Source organism: Grampus griseus, assembly GCF_964374135.1.
Source record: "Grampus griseus genome assembly, chromosome: 1".
Taxonomy (NCBI): domain Eukaryota; kingdom Metazoa; phylum Chordata; class Mammalia; order Artiodactyla; family Delphinidae; genus Grampus; species Grampus griseus.
In genome coordinates, this window is record NC_139017.1 from 75,579,346 (window position 1) to 75,601,960 (window position 22,615).

Genomic DNA, 22,615 nt, shown 5'->3' on the forward strand with positions numbered 1-22,615 from the left:
TATACTTTTCTGTATGTAATGAAGTATGTACATGTAATATTTCTGTAAAGTTTATAAAAGGAAACTACTGCACAGTTTACACCAAAATAAAATTTTGATAGATTATAAATATATAACTTTAAATACAAGTCCTAAAAATAATGGAAAAAATAGAGGTTAGTATTTATATAATCTTGACTGGGAAAGAACTTTCTAAGCATGACATCAAAGGCAGAAATCACTGGTAACTTTGACTACTTTAAGTAAAAAAAAAAAAAAGTTTTATACAACAAAACACTGTGAATAATATAAAACAAAAATATCAAATAGAGGAAAATATATTTTGCAAATATATTAGAAAATGGTCAATATCCTTAATTATACAGATATAATTCTTGCAAAGAATATGAACTGGCAATTCACAAACAGAAATATATAAATGGCCAGTGAGCTCTGGAAACTGACCAAGAGGTTAACTAATCTGCCTAAATTCATAAAAACAGTAAGAGGGAAATATTCAAATCCAGCCAATCTTACCTTTCAATTAATATTTGTTTAATGAATGAATGATTATATATTTAAGACTATAAGATGTTTTTATCATAGACTACAAAATGCAGGTTATAAAACAGAATGTACAATGAGGCAAATAATAATATAAAGTGAAAAAGTACACAACACCTCTAATGCCTCCCTGTGTATCTATGTATACATGGCTCAGCGTGGATCTCTCAGGGTCCCCAATCGTTAAATTCAATTATCTGTCTTTCCTACTCTTAGTTTCCAAATTAATCTTCCTAAAATACTATGACCTTCTTGTAATTTTATTGCTTAAAACTTTCAATGATTCCTCATTTTCTACACAAGAAAGTAGAAAAAAATTCCTCAGCATGGAATTCAAGACCTTCTACAATTATGGCATTCAATCAACCTTTTCACTTATTACACACATTCCAGCTAATTGACTACTTGCTGTTCTTTTTCTATGTATGTCGCCTATAGTTTTCTGTAACTTGTTCATGTGGTTAAATCTGCCTAGAATGTACTCTCCCTCCATATGTGCATTTTTTATCCAAGGCTCAGGTTATACACTATCTTCTCCATGAAACATTTGCTAGTTTCTCTTAGCCACTCTGAGAATCATGGCTCTTTTACGTCTCTCTCCAGACACTTATTTTCTTATTTTTTATGTTCTATCTTTCCTAATAGACAATCACTTACTTGAGGCAGGATATTTATCTTCTTCATCTTTGTATTCTTCTTACTAAATATTTACTGAATGGATGTACTTAATCAACAAAACAGAAAAACTCACAGAATTCAATAGCATTATGTTTGGGTATCTTTAAAATGCCAGTCTGTTCCTTGAACATAAGAAACAAAACTGTTAACAGTGAAGATTGGTCATTACTCTCCAGGTCTTTGACCGAATTAAGTGATTTATGAACTTAATAGAGTATACATCCTTCATCTCACACAAACTCTAAATTATTCTATGAACTGATGCATTTTGGTCTACAGCAGTTTGGTCAGCACTGACCTTACTTTTCCTACATAAAGGGAATTTAAGCCTACCTCTCTGGGAAAGGGGAAAGAGTTATAGGACTGAATGTTCTCCCTTACCTTTTCGTGTTATGCACAGTGGTTCCCCCCAGGACAATCCTCACTCCAGGAGTGGTACGGTTCAGGTTATAAACTGTTAGAGCCTCTTCATAGGTGGCTCCTCCAATTATAAACACAATGATATCCTGAGGTCTACAATAATGAAGGAAGTTAATATCATAGGATAAGGGGGAAAAAAGGCAAAATTTGCTGTTACTATCATATACACAGTTTTAATTTCTGAATCTTTCTTTTTTGGTAAAGGAAGCAGAATTAAAGCAGAATAGAATAAAAGGTTTAAAAAAAGTTTTAATTATCTGAAATTGGCAGGAAACAGAGCAGGAAATGCTGAATAGTGATTTGCTTTCTGTTTATGAGCGGATGTCATAATTTCTGTGCTGTGGATTTCAGAATAGCACAATAGTGTTTGCTGGAACCAAATGTAGGAATATTCTTTTATACTCAAGAGGCTGAAGAGTACTTCACTGTGATATGGTATCAATATAGCAGTAATTTATGCTTGTACTACACATCTCCTTTCACGTATAAGCCCTTCGTCAAATACTTAGTACAGTGTCATTACAATGGCTTCTGTCCAAGGACCTCAAAGTATTTTGGAAAGTACTGGTATATTTGGATGTCCCCATAACACGGGAACAAGAAACATTTAGTATTTTGAGTGCAAAAAAAGAATGGGATACATAAATTAATGGCGCTTCTAGAAATCCACCTCTTCTTAAAATCTTTGTTCCTCAATCCTTTGATAAACCAAGAAAAAGAAACCATGGAAACAAAAAACCAGTGGGTGTAGTTTTGACACTGGACATGCTGACGCATCAGCTCAGTCACTAGCCTCATTTAGGTTGCACTGCATAGTTTTACGGTGCTTCAATCTTTATGAAAATAGCTTTATAACAAAAGTGAGTGGTCCTCCTATTAGATCCTTCTGAAGATATGAACAAGAAGGAGATCACATTATTTTCAAAACTGTTAAAGTCTGCCTTGTTTTTCTTTTCTCATGCCACCAAGAGAAGATAAAATTACTTAATCTTAGTAGGCAAATAATTTTGTTAAATCACTTACCGGCCATTATTTAAAATGACATCAAGCAGAAGCAACCATTTTGGAGGTTATAGCACAAAACTAAATAAAAATATCTTTAGTCAAAGGATGTACATGCTTATGTATAAATCATGGAAAGAAACCCAACAACCAACCCTACATTTCCTTTCTGTTTGTCTCTCTGTCTCCTTCTAAAACACCTTGAAGGAATCACTAACTGAGAGAGTATTTGTTCTTGTGGGACTTCATGAAAACAGAATCAGATGTTGTGGCTATTTAAAAATGTTCTGGTGCAGCCACTATGGAAAACAGAATGGAGGTTCCTCAAAAAACTAAAAATAGAGTTGCCATATGATACAGCAACCCCACTCCTGGGCATATATCCAGACAAAACTATAATTCAAAAAGATACATGCACCCCTATGTTCACGGCAGCATTACTTACAATAGCCAAGACATGGAAACAACCTAAATGTCCACTGACAGATGAATGGATAAAGAAGATGTGGTACATGTATACAATGGAATACTATTCAGCCATAAAAATGAATGAACTAATGCCACTTGCAGCAACATGGATGGACCTAGAGATTATCACTTACTAAGTGAAGTAAGTCAGAAAGAGAAAGACAAATACCATATGATATCACTTATATGTGGAATCTAAAATACGACACAAATGAACTTATCTATGAAATAGAAACAGACTCACAGACACAGAGAACAGACTTGTGGTTGCCAAGGGGGGATGGGGGATGGGGGAGGGATGGACTGGGAAGTTGGGATTAGTAGATGCAAACTATTACATATAGAATGGATAAACAACCAGGTGCACAAGGAACTATGTTCAGTATCCTGTGATAAACCATAATGGAAAAGAATGTATATATTTGTATAACTGAATCACTTTGCTGTACAGCAGAAATTAACACAACATTGAAAATCAACTATACTTCAACAAAAAAAAAACTTAAAAAAATAAATGTAAGAATGTTCAGATAATCTCTGAATTGCAGAGATACCCAACAAAGGCTCCCAATAATGAAGGGGTGATTATTTTGCAATTGATCTAGCAGAGTCAATTATGACACTTCTATGTGAACTTGGGACTTAAAATCATGCCTTTGAAATGCTACATTTTAAGACAAGGTAAGCTTCATTTGAATCTACCCACCTGAAACAATGTATTTAGCATCATGACGCTTTAAGTGTTCCATAGTGTTATATTTTCTACAATCATTTTTTGTTACTTTAAAATATACTGTTTTGGGGAATTCCCTGGCAGTCTGGGGGGTGGGACTCTGTGCCTCCACTGCAGGGGGCCCTGGTTCCATCCCTGGTCACAGAACTAAGATCTTGAAAGCCACGCGGCATGGCCAAAAAAAAAAAAAAAAAAAAAAAAAAAATTATAAAGTAAAATATCTGTTTTTGACTAGATAAATGTTTGCACATGGTAGAATATAAAAAAAGGCATATTGTAAAAAAAAGTAAGTTTCCTTCTCACCTCAGTCCTCTTGCACCCCAGTTTCTCTCTAGAGGCAAACACTATTACTCATCTCTTATGAATATCCTTTCAGAGAGACTATCTATGTGTATGTACATATATTTACAAATTTACATATTCATATTATAAGATACATGCATATGTATGTATATATTTAATATATATTTTATATACAGTCTATAAACTGCATTTTATATATAGTTGTGTGGACATACTGTGCATTTTAAATTTTGGTAGGTATCTCCAAGGTGTTCTACAGATGTCATTCTATGAGCAATTCAGGAAAGTGCCTATTTTTCCACATCCTGTCAGTACTGTGTATTATCAAGGCTTTTGGTCCTTTTAAACTAAGTTGATCACTTGCTCCTCCTCAATACTTTCTTCACTTGGTTTCCAGGACATCACATTCTTTTGGTTTTCTTCTTACTTCATTAGTTGACATTTTTCAGTGTCTCTTCATGGTCTCATCTCATCTCCCTGATCTCTTTATTTCTTTTCTTTTTTTTTTTTGGCTGTGTGGGGTCTTAGTTGCGGCACACAGGATCTTTCGTTGTGGCACGCTGGCCCTTTGTTGTGGTGTGCAGGCTTCTCTCTAGTTGCAGCGCACGGGATTCTCTCTAGTTGTGGCATGCGGGTTTTCTCTCCCTAGTTGTGATGCGAGGGCTCCAGAGCGTGGGATCTGTAGTTTGTGGCGCGTGAGCTCAGTAGTTGTGGCATGTGGGCTTAGTTGCCCCACGGCGTGTGGGATCTTAGTTCCCTGACCAGGGATCAAACCCACGTCCACTGCATTGGAAGGCAGATTCTTTACCACTGGACTACCAGAGAAGTCCCTCACTGAACCTCTTAATGGTAGAGTGTCCAGAACCCATTCACCGGTCCTCCTTTCTTCTTGATCTACACTTACTCCCTATATCTGTGTAATGTAGTAGCTACTAGCCACATATGGCTATTTAAATTTAAATTAATTAAAATAAAATAAAAAATTCAGTTCCTCAGTGGAACTAGCCATATTTCAAGTGCTCAATAGTCACATGTAGCTAGTAGCTACCTTATTAGATAGCATGGATATAGTACATTTCCATCATTGTAGAAAGTTCTATTGAACTGCACTTCCCTAGATGATCTCAACCAGTTTTGTGGTTTTTAAATACATTTATCTGCTGATAAATCTCTATCTCCAGCCCAGACTGCTCTTCTAAATGCTAGACTTAGGCATCTGTCTAATCGACATTTCTACTTGGCTGTTTAGTTTATTTCTGAATTCGGCATGTCCAAATCCCTAATCCTCTCCCCCAGGCTTGTTCCACATATAGCTCTCCCCATCTTAGTGGATGGCCAACCTATCTTTTCACTTGCTTAGGACAAAACTTTGGAGCCATCCTAACTTCTCCTTTATGGCTGCAGATATAGCGAGAGGAAGAGAGGGAGAATCTTGAATCTTACAGGCCATGGGGGGAATCACCGAAGGGTTTTAACAGGTGACCATGATCAAACTTGCTTTTCTGAAGGAAAATTTTGGCAGCTATGTGAGAATGAATTGGGAGCTGCTGGTGGGAAAACCTGGAGAACAAAAGTCTACTGTAAGACTTTTGGGAAGATGTGATAAAAGTTGGAACTAAAGAAATACCAGAAGTGGAGGGGAAGGACTGGATATAGAAGACACAAAAAATGTAGACTCTTCATTCAGTAGTTGGTCAATGATTAAATGTGAAGGATGAGGATAAAGGAAGAATCTGTGATAACTTCAAGTATTCTGGTTTTGGTGACTAGGTATAGTGGTTTAAGTTTGAGAACAAAGAAAGCAAGACTGACTGAATTAAGACAAAAACATGCTGTTTTTGAGATACCTGTGGAACATCCCAATGGAGATGTCCACCAGACATCTGGACATTGAGACCTGATGATGTCCCTGAATACAGGTGGCAGCTGAAGCCGTGGGAATAGATGAGTTCTACCTAGGGGGATCATGTAGAATGAGAAGAGAACCAAAAGACAGAGTTTGGGAGGATTCTTTAACATCTACAGGATAAGCAAGAACAGTAGCTAGCAAAGGCAATTGAGAAGGAAACTGTCAGAAAGGTAGGAGGAGAACCAGAGGGAGAGGCCAAGGGACAAGTGAGTTTGAAGAACAGATGGTTAAGTGTTAAATGCAGTAGTGAGGTAAATAAGTGAGGATTGAAAGAGACCACTGTGCACATTCCTGCAATGTGATTTCACAAGAAGAGTTTCAGTGTATTAGAGTGGAGCAAGAAGCCAGGGTACATGGATTGAAGAGGTGAGAAGTGAAGATAGCGACTTTATCCAAGAAGCTTGACTGAAGAGAAGACAGGTTAGAGGAGAATCCAGGCTCAAGGGCTTTAAATACATTACTTAACAGGAGAAACTTCAGTATGCGTGTAGTCTGTGGAAAAGTAATTAGAGGAAGACAAGCTGAAAATACAGAAGAAGGAAGGAGGGAGAGGGAGAAGAAGGGGGAGAGAAAGAGAGAGAGGAGAGAAAGTGGAAATAATTACAGAAAGTGTAAGTAATTACAGAGAAAGGCTTCCTTCAATGATGGTAGGAGTCTAAAATGAGTGTTGGCAGAGAGGTTAGTTCTGAATTGGAAAAGAGGATGTATTTCCTTTAGAATGAAGGAAGGAGATTAGGTAGATATATGTAACTAAGTTTATAAACATGGGGGCTAGACACTGAGGGAGCTAATGTCTGACAGACTCAATTTTTTCCACTGTGAAGTAGGAAACACTGGTGTGGGTCAGGTGACTTAGACATTATGGAAAACATTCTAAACTGATGTAGTGAATGAGACAAAGAGAGAGAACTACTAAGTTTGACTGAGTATCCCTGAAGGCCCAAGTGAAGTGAGAAACAGTGAATTTGTAGTGGCCCTAATCTATAATTTGTATGATTTCCTCTAGTAGCACAGAAAAGAGTTATGAGCCTTAAGCCTAAATTATTAATCCAACATTAATCTGGTGCTTTAGGCTGCAGGGAAAGAGGTTCTTTATAAACTTATAGGAAAGCATTACCACTGTTCACGAATGACTAAAATTTTCTATACTATCAAGGTTTTTTTCCTTCAAGTATTTGCCTCCAGTTACTGGCCAGCTTTTTCTTGCTGAAAAAGGTCATTTGCTTAGGACGAGTTGTATAATTGTGATAGCAATAGTTTTCTACCAAGTATGATAAACTCTCAATTATTTGGGGACTGAATATTCAGGCAAAATACAGGTTCTTGTCTTTTTCTACATCTGGTATGTGTTGTTTCAGTTCTTACTAATATTTCTACAGAAGGGGAAGGGGAATATGAACATCTAAAACTCAAGTTCAGCTCTTGTCAGGATCTTTAGGGGTATATTTCATAAGAAAGAGATCAAATAAACTACAATTGGTTGTAATTTTAAAAACTGGTATGAGTTCCTGTAACTTTTACCATAGTATTACCCTCAAGAATATACACTAAATTTCTAAGGATATATATTTTTAAATCTTCCCACTATATTGGTTCTAGAGGTACCAATGATCTGAGATAATAATGGCTTCTGAAGTGCAGTCCCAACTGGTTTAATAGTCATTAAAGAATGAGTTCTTTGGGAAAAAAAATTCCAGTGTTATAAGAACGTGCCATCAAGGAGACTGAGGACTCTACCAACAGTTTGGTCTGTGTTGTAACTATCTAGGGTCAGCCTAGGTGGAAAACAGGAGGAAAAAAAAAAGGCTGTTACAGTATTCAGAAACAATAAAATCCTCAAACCTGAAATGAGTTTTTTTTTTGCCAGAAAATGAGTATTTTTTTACAGTAACGTTCCATAAGCAGTGCTCTTGATGTTGAGGGACAAATCTAGCTTGAGACCCTTTATGCAGCTTATCTTGAGTAAATACTCATGAATTACACAGAATACTCCATTAAGAAGAAGGGAAGCAGGTTTCTCCCTTACAGGGGTACAGTGACTGATGAGAAGAATTAGACAGTAACACTTTTGTTTTGAGCTCTTGATCTGGTAAGTCAATTTAAAAAGCAGCTAAGGGACTTCTCTCTGGTCCAGTGGTAAAGAATCCGCCTTCCAATGCAGGGGACGCGGGTTTGACCCCTGGTCAGGGAACTAAGACCCCGCATGCCACAGGGCAACTAAGCCCATGCGCCACAACTACTGAGCTTGCACGCCTCAACGAGAGAGCCCACGTGCCGAAACTAAGACCCAACGCAGCCAAAAATAAATAAAATAAAATAAATAATAAATAAATCTTAAAAAAAAAAGAAAAGCAGCTGGGTGGAGTAATAAGGATCACCCTGGAAAATGATGTCGCTTTTCCATAGCTGCCCTCTGCCTATCACCTGTCTCTAGAGTATATATCTTTCTTATGGAAAAGAAAGGCAAGAACTGGGAAGGAATAAATTCAAGCAGGTTTCTAACATAGCCAGAGAACACTATTCTTTAGTCTGATAATTTCAGGGTGCCAGAGTATTTTCATATTGATGGAGAGGGAAGAAGATGCCACGGGTGGTAACTGTGGGTGTAGGTTATATCAGTGTAACGACAAAACTTACATGTAGGGATAGGCTCTTAGAGCTTGACTCAGTTGTGTACCTAACAAAGATGACTATGTCACATTTGGTTATGAAAACATTAATAAATGTTTTCCTGAGCCTCCTACTACTTAGTCAGGCTGGCTTAAGGAGGAACACTGGTGAAAAAAAAAATTAAAAAAACATCCCTGACATTTTTCCTTTTAATTCGTTCCCCTGGTGAATTTTAAAAGTAGATGTTCTGATGAGGCCAACAGTAAAACATACAGTAAATCATTTTTATATGATGGTTGAAGCTATGTGGAATACACAAGTTCAATTCTTTGTACACATCTTCCTGTGCTCTGTAATTCACCATAGCAACCAAAAGCATTAATTAATGCAGATAGCAAACATTAGAAAACACCAGTCTGTTCATGCTGTTATGTGTGTATATATATATATATATATATATATATACACACACACACACACACACACACACACACACATATACATACAAGGACACCTTGAGAACCCAACCAATTTATATCCTATTGTATTAGAAAAATAAAAAAATTTTCACACACAGTGTTTCTGGAAATCATTACTTTAATCGTTAATCATTCAGTTAAGCAGAAAAACAAACTTTTAAGAGGCAGTATTTTATCTACTTTGTGGACTGTTACACTTATGGCTAAAATTCAAATTTTTGAAGCTAGTACTTACAGGTAGTAAAGATCATATGAGCATTGACTGTAGGAAAAAAGGCCAATGAGAAAGGACTGCTGCTTTCATAGAAACAAAAACAACAAGATTCTACTAAATTTGTATAAATGTGAAAGAGTACTTCCTTTTTGAATTGACTAATTCTGGAATGCATGACCAGATAGCTCCCTTTTCTCACCAAATGTTTAAGTTGCTTGTTTTTATCAGGGGTAAGAAGCAATTCTGGAGCAAGAAAAAAAAAACTCTAGCCTGATAAATAGGATATGTGGGAGTCCCATCTGCCGAGAAAGAGCAAACCCAATTTGTGGATATAGCTATACTGCCAAACAGGTTAACCACTAACTTAAAGCTAAGGGCTAAAACATCCCTACAACTGTTCCTGGTTTTGCAAAGTTGTGTTCTTACCAGATCTCCTTTGCTATCTTCTAATATGACAATAACAAAAAAACGAAGAAGTTCTATCATGATGAGACTTAAGTTAGCCATAAAGATGACTAAAATCAATGACTCTTTTAAATGTGATAACCCAGTGTGAAGACGGTGCCTAAAGCTGAGGGTGGGTCTAAGTGAATACAGAGCCAAAATACTGTACAGGCAAACTGCGAAAGTCGAAGTTGTCTGGTAACATCAACCAAATTTACTCTCTAGTTTACATTTCCCAACTGTAAATCTTGTCGTATCAACTACTACAGATGCCTACATAAGAAATCTGACAATATCTATTGAACATCTATATGCAAAGCACTGTGTTAAATATTGTGAAAAACCCAAATATTAATAAAACATAGTTCTTACTTCAAGATTACAATACTTAATACAATACCTAGTGGGAAGGATAGATATGTATACAACTAACCACTGTCTCAGTATCCAGAGGTAACCATTATTAACAATTTCTTTCTTCTTTCTGTTAAACAGGGCCAGGAGGTGGCATAGGTATCCCCTGTGCCCCCTACTATGGTTTCATAACCATTTCTCTGCCTTCTTCAAAATTTCCACTATCTTAGAAGCTTATGATATAGTTGCACTGTTTTCTCCTGACCTCCTTTCCTGGTCACTTTCTTATTCCCTGAAGACTTCAGCTCTGGTTTACTGTCCTCCTTTTCGTTCCTGCTCCTTTCAAGATTTTCAGTGACTTTAACACCAACATGGATTACTCATCTCACATCCTGGTCTCCTCACCCACACTGATTCGTTCTTTCATCCCTCACAGCCACCAATATCCATGATTATAACATAAACTTTTGCATTACAAGTATCCACAATATGAAATCTTGAATTGAAGACCTCTTTCTCTAATAACCACTCCCTCAACTTTTAATTCACTTATGCTAATGCTGCTACTGTAATATTTCTTTGACCTCATCGATACCTCCAATTCATTCAACAATATTTTTTTCACTATCCAATACCCTCCTTCTTTTTTTGTTTCCTAAAATCCTGGTTGGACCCAGCTATCAGCCTTCTCCTCATTTAATCTAGTGCAGCTAAAAGCTGCTAGAGAAAACCACACAACTAGGTTCATGGGCTGTATTTTAAATTAATGACCACAGAACTCCAGTGGGCACTCAGTCGTGCCTAGAAATCCTACTACATTTCCCTAGTAAATCTGATTACAAGCCTACAAGATATCAATTTCACAATGTTTTCTCTTTTTATCCTGTATTTTACCTGATAACTTGACGTCATATTTTACTGAGAAAATAGAAGTAATCAAACAAGATGGCCCCATGTTCTCAACATCAAAGCTGTTACAGTGGGGACTTCCCTGGTGGCGCAGTGGTTAAGCATCCGCCTGCCAATGCAGGGGACATGGGTTCGAACCCTGGTCCAGGAAGATCTCACATGCTGCGGAGCAACTAAGCCCGTGCGCCACAACTACCAAGCCTGTGCTCTAGAGCCCATGAGCTACAACTACTGAGCCCATATGCCACAACTACTGAAGCCCATGCGCCTAGAGCCTGTGCTCTGCAACAAGAGAAGCCACCGCAATTGAGAAGCCCGTGCACCACAACAAAGAGTAGCCCCTGCTCGCCGCAACTAGAGAAAGCCCACGCGCAGTAGTGAAGACCCAATGCAGCCAAAAATAAATAAATAAATTAAAAAAAAAAAAGCTGTTACAGTGAAAGAAGTACCTCTGCTCCTATCAAAATCTTCTCTGCTTGTGTTCTAGATCTCCTAAAGACTTCACTTCTGCAAGTCTTGCCCTTTCTCTTCTGCGTTACCTATTTCTCCTTCTTTAGGATAATTCTCATCAAGTTATAAGTATGCTTTAGAATCTCTCATCCCCCTGAGCCTACAATCTCTTCTAGCTACAATCCCATTCTCTAACCCCTTCAAGCAAAACTTCTTAAAAAGTGTTACATACTGTTTGTTATCTCCATTTTGTCTTATCTCTTGTAACCCTCTCTAATTTGGCTTCCAAACTCACTGAACCTGGGGAATAGTCTGATGGATTTTTCACTGTCCTGACCTTTTTTTTTTTTTTTTTTTTGTGGTAGGCGGGCTCCGGACGCGCAGGCTCAGAGGCCATGGCTCACAGGCCCAGCCGCCCCGCGGCATGTGGGATCTTCCCGGACCGGGGCACGAACCCGTGTCCCCTGCATCGGCAGGCGGACTCTCAACCACTGCGCCACCAGGGAAGCCCTGTCCTCACCTTTTTTATGTCTCAGAAGACTGGTCTCAGGTAACCACTCACTCCTTGATATTTATGACACCAAGTTTTTCTGGTTTTCCTCCTATCTTTCTGTCTCTTCTTCAGTCTCCATTGCTGACTCCAATTTTCTATTCAGTGCTTAGTCCTGCGTCCTCTTCTTTTCCCCTAAGTGATCTAGTCTAGTCCCATGGCTTTAAATCACCAAAATCTTGTTGACTCCCAATTTAGCATCGAACATTTCCATTTGATTATCTACCAGGCATCTGCAATTTAACAACAAAACCCTTGATTTCCCCCCAAAACCTGAGAGTTATTCCTGGTTTCTCCCTTACCCTTGTCCCATTACTCTACTCCATTAAATAAGTCTATTGATTCTACCTTCTCTCCTAGGTTCCTTATCCAAAGCACTTTCATTTCTTACCTGGACTATTGCAGCCACCTCCTAAGTAGTCTTTCTGCTTCTAACTTTGTCTTCAATAATCCATTCTCCCCACAAGGTGATCTCTTAATACATAATTCAGTTTATGTCACTTGAATGCTTAAAGCTCTTCAGTGGGTTCCTATGACATTTAAAAATGTTAAAAACCTCTTTACCAGAGCCTGTAAGACCCTATGTGATCCAGCCCTACTTATCTTCTCAACTTCTTATTTTCTTACTTGTTATGGTCCAACCACACTGGACTTCTTTCTGTTCCATGAACTTGCCAAGTTCTCTTTCTTCAAGGACTTTGTTCTGGTGTTCCCTCTATTTGTGTTGCTTTTCCTCCTAATCATTATGAGATTGGTTCTTTCTTGTAATTCAAAGCTCATCCTAAGTATCACTTCTTCAGAGAGGTTCTCTCCATCTAAAGTAGCCTTCCCCACCTCTACAAAGTTACTTTGTAGGTTATTACCCTATTTATTTCCTCAATAGCACTTACCTCATTCAAATTATATTCAAATTTCTTTACTAGTTTACTGTCTGTCTCCTTCATGTAAGTTCCTTGAAGGCAGGTACCTTGTCTTTCCTGTCACTTCTATTTCCCCAGCAGTTCTTGACATACTGAAGGCATTCAAATATTTGTTATATAAAAGGATGAAGTAACTGAATAATTAACTATATATATATTTAGGTAATAGTGACAAATGCCCACAGATGCTGACAACTGATGAATGTGTTTTGTTGGAAGAGCCTCATTTTGAACTTTGTTTGGAAATGAATTCCCCAAATTAGAAAGGTTTGCTCTCATAACTAATCATCCACAATATTCTTCTGGTGGTCTATTATGTCCCTTTAGCAATAAGTGGCTAATTTCTTATTCAATAATTCTTATATGAAATTCATAAGAAAATTAATATTTTTACTTTTATCATGTTAATTAGAAGGCTATTTAAGAGAGTTATACTGTTTTTCAAAAAGCCTCTCAGATAGGTGAATAGCTTTGGGCTGGTTTTCATTCTTACCACTTAGCTGACATTTCTAAATTTTGATGCCAAATGAGTATACTCTCTGAATTTAACCCCAGATGTTCTGCTTCTCAACCTTGGATTTTTAAAAAGATTTCTTTTCTTTTTTTCTTTCTGTTCTGTTACCAAATTACAGAGTTTTTTTTTTTTTAAAGGAAAAACGTGAAAAAATATATTTTATCATACAAGAGTTATTTATGTACCTCAAAATATTTTTCTCCTTTCAGAAATTCATTACATTTATAAAACACTATTCTTCCAAAGCCTTAGATTATGATTAGCTAAAATAATATAAGAATTATACCAACAGTAACAATTCTCACATTAATCTATCCAATAGGGTTCAGCTACATATATTAGGCCCTTTATAATATGTGGTCCCAATAAAAAATACACAAGAATATAATTTATAACTAGGTAGAATTTGTGTATATTTAAAATTTCAGGTTGGCCTATGTAAGTTGTTCTGGACAACTTTTGTTTTTATTAAAACTAACAAACCACTGGATTAAAATGACAATTAATTGCTTCCTTCAGTTAATACCCAAAAAGAAAGCCATCCTTTTCTCCTGTGTGACAAAAGGCCTTTGTCACTTAGGTCTCAGTTTATATACTGGCCACATTTGGCAAAGTCCAGTCCTCACCAAAAATAGTAACAACCTGCTCTGGATGGTAATCAAGCAGCAAATCTATTTTCAGCCTTAATGTTTGAAACTCCAAATGCTAGATGCCATGGAACTGAACCTTAAACGGCACAGGTAAACTGGTCTGAGACTAAAGGACAGGACACAGTATTTGGGGCTCTCCAAAACATCTGTTTCTTTATTCTAAAAGAAACAATGTTTCAGGCTTAGTAGGGGAATTGAAATCTAACTTTGACACACGTAAAACCAAAAGAATCTTAGAACTGAAACAACTGGGGAAGGAAGATTAGAATGATATAACCTTTGTCGTAGTCTTTTACATTACCCTAAATTTCCTATTTTCTTAGTGTCTCTGGTTTTTACTATTAATATCTTTGTTATCTTACCTGTCTCTGAGTGTGCTGGGGCCTAGATAAGGATACAGGTTTTCCTTGAGCTTTCCTTTGATGAGATGGTCCAGGGTCTCATGTAAGAAAGGCTGATGCTGAGTATATACATTTTCTACTCCCTAAGACAGGGGGAAATGGTTCTTATGTCATTTTTTTTGGAAATTGCAATATGACAGTTAATGATACTCATATCAGAAAAGGACATGTACTCAATAGAGATTTCACGGGACAAGAGTCAAGCAGGAATTTTAGGAGAATTTTATAGTTAATTATTTTCATCAATTAGAAATGTTCTAATCTTATGAAAAAACTCTGTAATTTAAGGTTAGCTATTATAAAGGAATTTTTAAAATGCAGTTGCTTAAATCCTTTATTATCTCTTCACTGACACCCTTCCTTTTGTGGAAATATTATATGATATGTAGAGCAAATAAAAGGACTATGTAGCAAAGGAGACTAGAAACACTCAGGAAAATGGAAAAATTTCAGGAAACATAAGAAAGGCTAGCAGATTAAAACTCATTTTTGACCATTTTAAGAAAATAGGTTAGTATTTTTAAAAGATCTACAATTGTTTGCTTCATCTTTAATTTCCATCAGAGAAAAACAACCTCACAAATCTTAAACAAATGGAGTAAAATAGCTATGACTAACAGAACTGTCTGCCTTTTTACTCTTGGGTATTTCCTGGAAATATCTCATTATTCCCTTCTCAGCTATTTGGGCCAATGATGATGCATTCCAATACAGAAAGTATTTAAAGAAAAAGCTTTCAAGAGGATGTCTGCTTTAATTTCATTTAACTGACATAGTACTGGATCAGCAGCAATCCTGAAGTTACTTTGAAGATCATATTCATTCACTCTCAGCTTCAGGGACTTCAACTGTTTCTCATTTAGGAAAGCATAGAGATATCATACCTTCAATCCTTTGAGGAACTGTTTGGTAATAGCCACAGCATCTTTGGGGCTGAAGAGGTCACTTCCTCTGATCCGTTTACCACCATATTCAACAACTGTAGACACAAGCTTTTTTTAAAAAAAAAAAAAGAGAAACAACCTCTTATTGCTTGTGGAACAGGAAGAAAATAACTTTATTAAGGAAATGAAAACATGAGAGGACAGAATTATACATTTCTGTGAATAAAAACAGTATGACATCATTTGTCAGAGTTAAGGCTATAATACTAGAATTTGGTTCCTGTTTGATGGGATTAATATAAATCTGGTTACCTTGCGATACTTCTCAGAAACACCTTTATTCCTAAGGTCCATCATTAATCCTGGTAGGCTATTGCTGCTGTGTCGCTCATAATGTAGAGCATAAAGCATCACCAGGCGCGCAGCATCAAACTCCGTCACTTTGGGGTTCTGCAGGAGCCTCTTTACATTCTGAAAAAAGAGAGAACTAATATTTATCCTCCCTTCACTTGGGTGATGTATAATATCTTAGTTCTAATAATTATGGAATGGTAGTGATACATCTGACTAAAATACATGTGACTAAGATCACTACTATGGCAATGTACAAGTCATAGGTTTAGAAACTGTTTCAACTACAGAAAATTAAATGCCTTTTGCCTAAGATAAGAATTAAATAAGGACATAAATTCTCACTGTAATTGCTTTAAGACAAACTATGGTTATTTCCTCTTTTCTTTCCTTTGATTGAGATGGTCCAGGGTCTCATGTAGGAAAGCTTGCAATTTCCTCACTGAAATAAGGAACACATACTATTTCCACCACTATTTCTACCACTTCAATCAATACAGCACAGAAGAGAACTGACCAGTTGACTTGTAAAACTCTACTGCCTTTTTTAGTGTCAGTGACCGACCAGTGAAACGGAGACAATTTGGGAGAATTTTACATAGGAGGACTGGGCTTAATCTCCAAGAAGCATCATATATAACAATATGTCTCAACATGGCTTACAGAGATATGAATATGTAACAGCATATAATCTCTAAACTGAATACGTAAGATCTTAAGAGGGCAGGTGCTGATAGCAAAGGAAGCTAGACAAAATCATGTTTAGGTTGTATCAGTCCTCACATTAAGGGACTTCCCTATACTATAGATTTATATTTATTATGCAGAACAAATTAATTAGAGCCAACAAATACTTTTTTTTTTTTTTTTTGCGGTACGTGGGCCTCTCACCGCTGTGGCCTCTCCCGTTGCGGAGCACAGGCTCCGGACGCGCAGGCTTAGCGGCCATGGCTCACGGGCCCAGCCGCCCCGCGGCACATGGGATCCTCCCGGACCAGGGCACGAACCGTGTTCCCTGCATCGGCAGGCGGACTCTCAACCACTGCGCCACCAGGGAAGCCCCAAATACATTTTGATCACTCTATAAGCAAAAGGCACTATGCCAGGCACTGGAGGGGACAAAGAGATGAGTTGGAGACAGTTTCTGTCCTCAGTGAGTTCATAGACAATGGGGTAAAGGGGGATAAAACAAGTATGTTCCATTCTGCTATAAAGTATGTTTCTTAATGCACTTAGCTCTACGAGATTGGTAACTATGGGAATAACACAGAAGGCATATTGGTTTACATGTAAATTTTTCAGCAAGTTAATATTTAGAAAAGATCAGGCACAAGTTTCCTCTTTAAAGAGGAAGCTTTACCAATATGTTAAGGAAAAAAGATGAAAATCCTACAGAAGTGTTTTTTTTAGAAGTAACTGATTTTGTAGCTTTAAGAACTGCTGTGCTTTCCACAATGTTAAGCTATGTGGGGAAAGGGCAAGTGCAAATGAAAAGGATGCAAAGATATTTCTGTGTTAAAAAGCAAAACAAAACAACCCCGAACTGACTGATATTCCCATATCGTATTTTTAATTTTGATGACACAAGTCTCTATGAGAAGCAAATATTTTTGAGACCTTATATGTCGAAGAATAAAACATGAGCCCCAGGAGTAACCACAAAGGATGGTCTGAGTGCATTTCTAGGGGCAAATGCCAGCGAAATTTAACTGTGTTAGCATTTTAATTAGGATTATTATTTTATCAGGGCTCTGATTACAAAGTTATATAGATTTTTCTTTCTCTTTTTTAGTTATATAAATTTTAAGTGATCTGCTTATAACCCTATTTTCCCATAACCTTTGTTTATTTTTAGTGCATGATTTTGCAGAATGTGAAGCTTTTTCAGGAACACATATGTGGTATTATAACAGAAACATATGCATGCAAAAACCAAAAACTGAAAATCAGTGCAATGGACAGGGGACACAAAGTGAAGAGAAGCTCATCTGGTTACTGAGGGATCAATTATAAAAGGTCTTAAAAACTAAATTTTGGAATTAGTTTGAGAGACTGAAAGAGATGCTATTAATAGGAATATGGAAATCAGAGAAAGAAATGAGTTGGGCTGACAGACTAGTAAGAGCCTTCAGGCACTTGATTCTGAGGACATAACAACTAACATCTGTATAGTACTCTGCAACTTACAAGATGCATTTACATACATTGTCTTTTTAGTACTTCACAACAACCAGGTCTCATGACTAAGAACTCTTTTCTTCACACTAAAGAGGGACTATGATGAAATGGGGAACCTCCCAGGTAGTTTTCAAGTACAAAGTTCTCTGGGTAGGATTCTTATTGTTGCTTTTTAGGTGAACATTTCATTACCATCATCCTTACAGGATCAAAAAGGAATAAATTTCTCTTCTACAGATTTAAACCCTGCAGTCATAAAATTTTCCTTACCTCTTTTGCCTTTTGTGGTAACGTTTCCACACAGCAGTGACTAAATACAGACTATTTAGAATATTTGTTTAAATGTTCCACTAATTTCTACTATAATATGGAGAAAGTTCAGGATACAAATTAATTATCAAGTAAAAATACACAATTTCATATGTATCTCAGTCAACCTGGCATAAGTTTAAAACATCCATCTGGGATCTCTGTTGTCGCTTTTCTTATAGGCACAATATTTCATTTTCTGCCCTTGTAGTCACTCTCTTTTTACCTCAAATCTACTCAATTTCTGACTGACCTGTCCCTGTACTTCTAAGCAAATCTGAGATACTCAAGTAACTGTAAACCCACAAAAACTGGTATGGGGACAGTCAAAGACTATTTGCAGTAATCAGTTTATACCCTTCCTATTTGCTCCTTTCTAATTACCTTTCCTTGAATCTTGACTCTTGGCTCTATTTCCCATTTAAAAAATCCACTTCTAATCCTTGAGATTTGGTACTGGTATTTAGAGTCCCCGGCTTGACTCTTAGCTCTCCCTCAATGGGAGGCCTTCTGATCCAATAGCCCAGATCTGGCCCAAGACTACGCTGAGTAGAGTACTTTGCTTACTTTTGAGCCCTTAGGACCCAACCCATGGCTCAGGTCAGTGTTCCAGTTAGACTTATCTATTCCCTCATGAAAAGAAACCTGTAGATACAAGCTGAATTCTTTCTTCTTTTTCAGCTATATAAGTCCTTGAAGAAGCAGGGCCTTTTTGTCTGCCTGGATCCCATGTTATCCTTTGACTTAATTTTGAACTATTTCCCTCATGGCTACTTGACTCATCAACTTGACTGACAGTGACATACATTATATTGAGATTCCAGGGTACTAACCAGAGAAGAGGAGAAAAAGAATCTGAAAGATTTTAATTACATAGGAGGTATGTGTTACACAGTGGTATTTATATGTTGGAAATATGACTGAATTATATAATGAACTTTTTGGTATCTCTTTTCTTATTAAATTTCCCATAAACCTTGAGATAATCAAGGGAGAAAAGTATACTGTTACATAATAACAATGGCTGAATAAAGAGTGAAACAGAAAACTATTGTCCACTTAAGAAGATGGGATTTGGGCTTCCCTGGTGGCGCAGTGGTTGACAGCCCACCTGCCGATGCAGGGGACGCGGGTTTGTGCCCCGGTCCAGGAGGATCCCACATGCCGCGAAGCGGCTGGGCCTGTGAGCCATCGCCGCTGAACCTGCACGTCCGGAGCCTGCGCTCTGCAGTGGGAGAGGCCACAACAGTGAGAGGCCCACGTACTGCAAAAAAAAAAAAAAAAAAAAAAAAAAGAAGAAGATGGGATTCAAAAATCTTCCACTGAATTCTAACATTAGTGTAGGCCCAATGAAGGAATAAGAGAAGAAATGCAAAAACACTATCTTTGAAGGTCAAGTGTCAAAAAGGAGCTAATGTTCATTCAAAAGACATTGATTAAAAAACATTCTTCTCTTCTGATATTTAGAGATTCTTCCATTATTTTGGGCTGACTACTTTTATACTTTTCTGTTTTCTTCTACCAAAACTATGATATAGCAGTACAAGAAAAAACTTTCGTAATGACATGCCTATACTTTAAACCATTGTACAAATTACAGTTGAAGTCTGCAATTAAAGATAGTCCCCATTTTTTTTGCTTTAATTTAACCTAAAGAACAGGATCTGTACCTTGTTATCAACTATCACAGTAATGTAGTAAAACACTCAATGAATAGCATTATAAGCCAACAGATTAGAACAGCAAGATGAAATTGGTAGAAGTCTTCACATGCTGATATGATTAAATAATGAGTCTAATCTAACCGTTTGAGAGAACAGTGTTATGGGACTATAAAGAGCTTATCTAGGAAAAATGATAGAAAGTAGGCAGGACCCAATTCCACTAACTGGTAAATACATGAGTCAGTATTCTTTTACTTAATGACTGGTCAAATTTAGCTTTGGTGTAGGTCTTCTGCTGGTCACCACTGTTTCTGAAATACTAGTCAAATGATAGTTTTGAGAGAGAAAAGGATCATTTTTACTCTTAGTTGGTAAAAGTAAAATTGTCAGCTCAATGTGTCCAAAACAATTTTCTTACAATTTTAACGAGAAGCAAAAAAACCCTTCTAAAATCAGGGAGAGTTCCAAGATCATGAGTGAATTAAAAAACATGTCTCGGATGCCATAAAGAAAAGAGAATGTACCATCAAACAATAATACTGAAAATAGCGATAGTTAATATTCATTGAATGTTGTAAGTAGCAGGTACTGTATTAAGTGTTTTACATGTATTAGCTCATTACACCCTCACAAAAATCTTTGAAGTAAGTACTGATATTTCCCCCTATTTTACAGACAAAGAGACTAAGACTTGGAGTGGTTAAGCATCATTTTCAAACCCAAGCCATCAAAGATTCAAGCTATCAGCCACTATTCTATACTGCTTCAAACAGAACTCTTTATCTTCATTTCTCTAATGAATATTTGTTGTCCTTACTACGTGTTATTAATGGGATGATTTGAGATCTTTTACTCAAGGTCAGGAAAGAAGGATATAAAAAGACTAGATCCTCCTTCCAAATGAAAAGCTGTAATATGACAACAAAAGGGGGAGAAATTATTTACTTTCTGAAGATTTTTCTCTTTATGGTATGAAAAAAAATCTTCCTTACTAATCAAAGGAGTCTTTTCCAAGGCTATGCATATGTCTCAATGATAGTACACTGCAGTTTGGTTCTAGTGAAATTCTTCTGAATCAAATTTTTTGTTACCCTGTAGGGTAACTGGTTAGAAGTGGCAGCAATTTATAGGTTAAATTTTAGCAATGTATGAGCTTTTTTTGCCTCACCATGATACAGCTACTATTCAATAAAGCAAACCTCATCTTTACTCAAAAGTCAATTCATCGCTTATTATCACCTAAGGTCAAGCCAAGGAATGCTGTAACCCATCTAGGGGTCAGGGCCATGGCACCTACTCATTATTAAAAGTTCTCTTTATTGACTATTTCTATCATGTTGTCAAAGAAATCCTTTATGATGGGGGAGTCCAAATCAACTGCTCACTGTAAAACCCTAATACCCTGGGCAAGAAAACCTTCAAAAGATCATTTTTAAAAATATAAAGTGGATCACAAATGGAATTCATATTTTAAAGTATCTGTTTTTCTTTTAAAATGAACAAAAAATAAGATTTCAGGCAAGGAATTACAGTAGCCTTTTCTAACTGCTTTCCATATGGTGAGATACAAATAAAGATACTAAAATTGGCTAGTGATTAAGTTTGGTTCTATTGTTTTAAAGGGAAAAATAAAATGATAAAGAAACATAAGGAAATTTAAATTTAGTTACAGGACACAATTCTGTTTTTACTTAATAAGAGAGAAAAAATCACTTTATTGAGAAAAATAAAAAGTTTTCATAGGAATGCTTCTATTAGGCCCACAAACCAACTATAAACTCTTATTAATAGTGTTGTTTAAAGTAAGTTGGCCAAGTTAAGTAGATTGTGATGTATCTTTACAAAGGAATACTATTTAGTGATTTAACAGAATGAGTGTTTAGGTTCTGGTCTGGAACAATCTCTGAGATACACAGTTAAGTGAAAAAGCAAAATGCAGAGCTATGTGTACAGTATGGTATCATCTGAATTTTAAAAAGAGAGAGAAGGAAATATACACACTCATAGAGGCTTGCACACACACTGAATAACTGTAAGAATGCAAGTGAAACTAACAGACTCAGTTTTTACTATGTATCTCTTTCATCAAGTACTTATATTATCTATTTAAGAATTAGAATTTATGATAAACCATAATGGTATATCATAACAATGATATAAAGAATATAAAACAATGTTGATGTATGTATAACTGAATCACTTTGCTGTACAGCAGAAATTAATACAACAGTGTAAATCAACTATACTTCAATAAAAAAATAGATTAAAAAAATTCATATTTAATACAACTAAAAATATAAAGTCAGCCTAAAAGTTCTTTGTGAAGATTTAAGAACACAGAGATAAAATTGTGTTGACAGAAGTACATTTCATAAATATAAAGCCAATAGCATCTTTATGATTTTCAAAATGATGGTGTTTTCAGAGGAACTCTTGATAAACTTTTTTTTTTTTAATTTTTCTTTTTCTTTTTTGCGGTACGCGGGCCTCTCACTGTCATGGCCTCTCCCGTTGCGGAGCACAGGCTCCGGACGCGCAGGCTCAGCGGCCATGGCTCACGGGCCCAGCTGCTCCACGGCATGTGGGATCTTCCCGGACCGGGGCACGAACCCGTGTCTCCTGCATCGGCAGGAAGACTCTCAACCACTGCGCCACCAGGGAAGCCCAATAAACATTTT

At 36.7% G+C, this 22,615-nt stretch overlaps 1 protein-coding gene across 4 annotated transcripts in view; it reads right to left on the minus strand.

Annotated features, from left to right (window-relative positions):
- Positions 1-22,615, minus strand: part of VPS45 (vacuolar protein sorting 45 homolog) — a 67,524-nt gene that overhangs the window by 23,791 nt on the left and 21,118 nt on the right. For 2 of the 4 annotated variants that reach the window (XM_082652710.1, XM_082652712.1), the window contains exons 11-14: positions 15,748-15,906; positions 15,436-15,543; positions 14,513-14,634; positions 1,603-1,734 (exon numbers count right to left, since the gene is read on the minus strand). In XM_082652710.1, coding sequence (XP_082508836.1) covers positions 1,603-1,734; positions 14,513-14,634; positions 15,436-15,543; positions 15,748-15,906 — 521 coding nt within the window. Of the gene's footprint in view, positions 1-1,602; positions 1,735-9,380; positions 9,408-14,512; positions 14,635-15,435; positions 15,544-15,747; positions 15,907-22,615 lie in introns of all 4 variants that reach the window. The other 2 variants (XM_082652709.1, XM_082652711.1) reach the window with 2 other exon arrangements.